The 6,011-nt window shown below is 38.5% G+C and overlaps 1 protein-coding gene across 1 annotated transcript; it reads left to right on the forward strand.

Moving 5' to 3' along the window:
• Nucleotides 1-177: 177 nt before the first annotated feature.
• LOC112138351 (zinc finger protein 385C-like) lies at nucleotides 178-5,767 on the forward strand. The gene is made up of 2 exons (XM_024260907.2): nucleotides 178-406; nucleotides 5,531-5,767. Exons 1-2 carry the CDS (start codon nucleotides 296-298, stop codon nucleotides 5,765-5,767), a joined length of 348 nt encoding a protein of 115 aa, XP_024116675.2. The 5' UTR covers nucleotides 178-295.
• Nucleotides 5,768-6,011: the final 244 nt, after the last annotated feature.

The following is a 6,011-nucleotide window of genomic DNA, read 5'->3' on the forward strand; positions in this document are numbered from 1 at the left end:
TTATAATTAGCCGTTTCGCACATGTACATGCAATAGGATTTTTTCAACTGCATTTTTTTTGTCTGCTCCTGATTCACAAGGATTTGAACAAAGAAATAAAATAGTGTAATTTTAAGCTTAATTTTTCTAAGATTTCTCTTCCATCATTACAAAAATACCACAAGAACATGTTCAGAAATCATTGGAGTGAGTTTTAAAGAAAGTCTACAACTTTTGTTTTGAAGGAATTCCTTCCCGCTTGAGGCAAACTTGCATCTCCGGCTCACGCTGCTTCTGTTGGTCATTTGTCTCTCAGATGGACCCTGTCCAGAAGGCGGTGATCAACCACACGTTTGGAGTCCCTCAGCCCCTCAAGAAGAAACAGATCATCTCCTGCAACATTTGCCACCTCCGTTTTAACTCCACGGTAAGACAGATTTCAGATGGAGAAGCGAGAACATTTCGGGTTATGTAACAAACAGGATGAAAGCGTTCTGTAGCAGGCCGCTTTGGGTTGTGTGGTTCCTCCTGCAATCACCCCGATCTTCTCATCTGAAAAATGTAGTTTAAGAAGAAAGAGGCTGGAAATTCAATATAACAAAATGCTTTTTTTCTGTAACCTTTATTTATTTCACTGTAAAATCTCTGAAATCTGTCTGTGAGACGTTGTGGTGAGGAATTAGACAGCAGGGAAAGCTTTCCGTTTATCTCCAAAGTGCAAAAACAATCAGCAGCCGCAGCAGGAGGCAGCAGCCTCATCTCCCCCATTCTGTTTGTGTCATCCTCTCTGCAACAGACATGCAAACCTATAGAAAAATCCTCTGACATTTCATGCATATTCATATGAAACAAAGGAATAATAGTTCAAAAAGCCTCAAGGAATCCTCAGTCTGGGAGCAGTTAAACACACACACAGAGGAACACGCTTTTTATTTGGACTTCATCTTCAAAGAAGGTGTGAAGCACCGGAGACCGGGAGCCGGGGGAGACGTGCTCTCTGCACACGAAAGCAAATCCCATTCTCTGCCTGCAACTTAAAGAGGACTGTCATGTTGACTCTAGCTTTAGCTGTCTCTTAGAGAGCACGAACCCTCCCAACCCCTTCATGCACCTTTATTAAAGCGTGCTCAGATATGAGACGAAAAAAAAAAAATATGACTCATGCATAATTCTTAAAGGGGAGAATAAGAAAGCCTAGCTGGAATGCTCGGTGTCACATCAAGTCATTTAAAGTAACATTTATTCGCAGAAATCCAATTAACTGTGTTTCCATTAGGGAAAAACATATGATTTGTCAAGAAACGTGGTACTTTCTAGGCCCCGCCTCCATCTCCTCCTTCCTCATAATGAAGTGGAAACAGACAGAAGTTAGAAAAGCTTGAACAATCCGTGCACACATTTCCATCATGCAATGACTGATTTTTTTCAAGAATAAAAAGCTAAAAAATTTGGTTGATCAAAGATTTTGCATTTAAAGGGTAACCAAACACCATAAATCAACTTTTTTTGACTGTTGATCTCTATAAATGGGGCTTTAAAAGTGCTGTCATTGCCAAATTTTTGATAAAATTTTGATAAATTAAAATAAATGTGTTTAATTCTTGAAAATATAGTCAAAAGTCGTCTATGTGCTGCCCCCTAAAGGTTTAATCAAGGTATTACAGTTGGATTTTGTCATGTAAATTTCAGAAGTTTGACGTCATGACCTTCAGCTCCAGTAATGATAACGGTCCAGCCCCAAGCCCCGCCCCTCTGACTGGATTTTCAAATTTCGGCTGTGGGCGGAGCCAGCCTCCAACTCCCCTGTTTGGTAACCCTTTAACTTTTTAACTACCTCAAAAAAGAAACAAACAAACAAAAAAAAAGAAACACGGAAAAAATGATTTTTTTTTCCGCTGCTTATTCCCTTGGTATGTAACCCCTAAAGGGGCATCAAAGTAAAAAAAATGAAGAAAAAAAAAAGTTTTTTTTCTAAAAATATTTAGGCGTTCCTTTAAAAAATGAAGTAAAACAAAAGTTTTTTTTTCTAAAAATTAAAGTTATAAAAGTTTATCAATTTTTTTGGTTAGTAACTGATGCACACCAGATATTAATTGTTTTTTTTTTCTAAAAATCAAATTTAAAAAAATGCTCTGGTTACTAATTGACTCTCACCTATGTGATGTGCATACATTACCAACCAGAATAGTTTATTTTTTTTATTTGAATTTTTTCGGGAAAAAAATACTTCCATTTTTTTCTTCAAATTCCTCTTTAGGACTCCATACTTTAGGGAGTAATACAAACAATCAATATTTTTAACAGCATATTTTCTAAAAGTTTCCCACCATTCGGTTGAGTAGGCAGGTAAAGGGTTAAAGTCATATGACAATTTTAATTATGAAGTTTTTAACCAAAATCCCACAACCTAAATATCTTAAAAAGCCATTTTTCATGCTGATCTGAAACCTGTTTCCAAAAACTCCTCTGAGGGGGCGTGGCTTCTGGAGCTGAGTTGATGCCCCTCTGTCTTGCTAGCGTAAATCTTCACTGCTGCTACCACAAAATTACAAGCATCGGTAATGTCCAGCCGTATCTTTTGATCCGGATGTCAGCTGGAATGAGGAAGTGAAGATCTTCATGGACAGAACTTCCTCCAAAATCCTGATTCTGTTGTGATGGAAAGAAGATCATTCATCCAAACAGGATCTGTCTGTGACAGTTTGATTGACAGAAATTTAAAGGAGAAAAACTCAGAAATGCAAAAACTAAATCATTTCTTATGACATTTGATCAAAAATTCCACAAATACATGTTAAAGACTCAAAAAAGAGGATTTTCCTCACACAATGTATTTATTCCTAAAAAAGGAAAAACAATTGTTGTGATATTTTATACTTCTTTATAGCGTCCACATTCTCTGAATTTGTTTGATACACATTTGTATCCATCAATCGTTCTGAAGCGTCCCTGTGTGGCTGCAGCGGTGAAGCCCAGGCTTGTTTCAAACCTTCCACCCTCAGCATGGGTGGAGTGAATACAGATGAGGAGTCTGCTGTCTGAAACGCTTAGATCGGGCCGTTCGGAGAAGCCTTTGCACTGCAGCATGCTGAGTTGTTTTTACAGATGCTTTGACAGCTACATTATGAAGAGGTCTCTGCTGTAACAAACCGCTCGGGTCACTAAGTGCGCGCAGTTAGCACTTCAGAAAGCTTCTGGTGTTTCAGTCAGACTGTTTTGTTCCTCTCAAATAAAAACTGTTCAGGCAGTAATATTGATATATATATATATTTTTTAATTAAGTTTGTTGTAAATTCTATCCTTTTTTCAGGTGGGCTACAGATCCTTAAAGGGTAACCAAACACTAAATTAAGTTTTTTTTTTTGTCCGTTGACTTCTAGAAATGAGGCATTAAAAGTGCTGCCTGTTTTTTTGTCAAATTAAAATAAACTTCTTGAAAATATAGTCAGAAACCATCCTGTGTGCTGCCCTCTAAAGGATGAATCAAGGTATTACATTTGAATTTTGTGATTAGTTAAACCATTTAAGTCTCACGTCATGATCTACAGCTCCAGTCATGATAACAGTCCTGCCCCCAATAAGCTCCACCCCTCTGACTTGATTTTCAAATTTCGGCTTTTGTGGGTGGAGTCACCCATCTTAAATCTTAAATCTTCAGTACTCAAAACCCTTGGATTCATGCATCACTATGCAAGTTTCTACGACTGTTGAACACACATTGAAAGTAAAGCCAGGTGAAACTTTGACCAATCCGGGACTTGGATTTTGTGACATATGGATGACGTCCCGTTTAATTTACTGTCTGAAAATTGATCATAAAGGAGAGCTTAATCATTGTGGCCAAACTGAATTATAGGAAACCATATCGGAATAGAGCTGTGAAAGAAAAATAATGGAGAAAAAATTGTCTCAACATTTTGCACGAATCCTCTTCCAACTGTAGGTGTAGAACATGTGCTAAACAGTAAAAAAAAAAAAAGAAAGAGAAGCCCATCCCTGCTAGTCCAATGTGAACACCATTCAAGACCAAACAAGGAAAAGTTTTAAAAGGTCTTAAATTTAATTGAACTAAAATAAGCTCTTAAGCATTAAAATATCTTAAATTCAGGTGAATAACATAACATTTTTTGTTAGCATGATATGACTTCCTGTTACTAAAAAAAAGACAAAAAATTTCCAGGACACCGGTAATTAACGTATGGTTGTTGTTGCCAAAAAGTGGGATTATTCAAATTTATGGAGACATGGTGGAAATCCTTTTGAAGCAAACTGCATGATTTGCTAAACGAGATTTCAACTTAGCACAATGGGGATCAAGACGGTCGAATCGCAAAAAATACTGTAATTGTTGTAAGACATAGTTTCTGCAGAGCGGTAGTAGTTCAATAGAAAGTCACATCTCAGTTGTGGGTGCAGAGTAAGCCCGCCCACTCTTCCCATCATCCACACACTCTCTTTAGCTAGCTTACAGCCCCTCGCAAGCTAAAGCTAGCATTAGCGGTGCAACAAAATTGGTTTTTGGTGTTGGAGCTATCCAGCCGTACAGTTTTGATCCAGATTCCAGCTCAGATAAGGAAAATAAAGACGTTCATGGATCAGCTTGTGGCCCGCACATTTAGTTTTTACGTCACAACTACAAACTTTTTTAAACTGTATTTTTTTATCTGTTCCTGATTCAAAATGATTTGAATAAATGCTCAAAAATGCAATTATTTTCTTGACATATTTGGCAAATAATGCCACCAAAAAACATGATTTTTATTAGTGTTCATTAAAAATCCTTAAATGTAACTTCTGTTTTTACTCAATTGAGTTTGCGTATTTTTTTAAATTTTGAAGGAAAGTCTGCTTCCTATTTGGAGCAGCAGCACACTTTATCACTCCCAAGACAAAAATGTAATCCTCCATCCATCATCTGTCCCCCTGCTCTCAGCATAAACGACATAATCATTTCCGCCTTAAAACAACAACAACGGATTTCAATTCAAATGAGCAAATAACAATTCCAGGCTTTTAATGAGAGATCGCTCTATTGATTTGCTTTTACATATCCTGGCTTGCTCCGACAACGGGGCCTTTGTTGTGGGACTGAGCAGGACTGTGAGGGGGGAGAGAATCTAAAGGTAAACCATGATTTAGCCCAGAGGGAAATAAGTGTGTTTGTAGCTGCAGTGCAGTCATTCAGGATGTGTTTTGCCTTCAATCAGTGTTTGTGCGCTCAAATGTGTGCAACATTAGTATGTATTGCCAAATGGGTCTGGGTTTTGCAGAGGCAGACTCTCACAGTGCTCATTAATAGAGTAGTTGTAGAGATGGAATCCTCTCTCTTGTTGCATATTACACATGCAATTATACCTCTGGCCTCCCGGTGTGCCAGTGCTGTTATCAGGTGGAAACAGACCCTCTCCTGGATGCCTGTGCGAGTGCAAATATTCTGCCGTGCATTTTAGCATTTATTGCACGTGGGCTCCTGACTTTCCGGGAGATAATGTTCTGAATCGGCTCCCGAGTCGTCCTTTTTAACACGGGTTTTCTCTCATTTCCTCTGCAGAACCAAGCAGAGGCTCACTATAAAGGCCACAAGCACGCCCGCAAACTCAAAGCCATGGAGGCCCAGAAGAACAGGCAGAGGCGAGCCGGGGACGCCTCGTCCACGGGGAAGGAGAGGGAGCGCGACAGGAACAAGACGGCCGCTTGTGAGGCGGCTCTTCCTGCGCTGATGGACACCAGCTTAGCGGAGGGAACAAGTACGTACAGAAAGAAAAATAAAAAGGGAAAAGAAGGTTAAGGACATTAATAATAATGAGGTTTCTTGAGGCTAATTTTGAGTTAAGCTAACATATAACAATTTGTTAGCTTTTTTGGCTAATTTGGCAACTTCTCAGGTTTTTATGGCTAATTTTGAGTTAAGCTAACATATTAGCAATGTGTTAGCTTTTTTGGCTAATTTGGCAACTTCTCAGGTTTTTATGGCTAATTTTGAGTTAAGCTAACATATTAGAAACGTGTTAGCTTTTTTGGCTAATTTGGCA

Source organism: Oryzias melastigma, unplaced genomic scaffold (assembly GCF_002922805.2).
Source record: "Oryzias melastigma strain HK-1 unplaced genomic scaffold, ASM292280v2 sc01898, whole genome shotgun sequence".
NCBI lineage: Eukaryota > Metazoa > Chordata > Actinopteri > Beloniformes > Adrianichthyidae > Oryzias > Oryzias melastigma.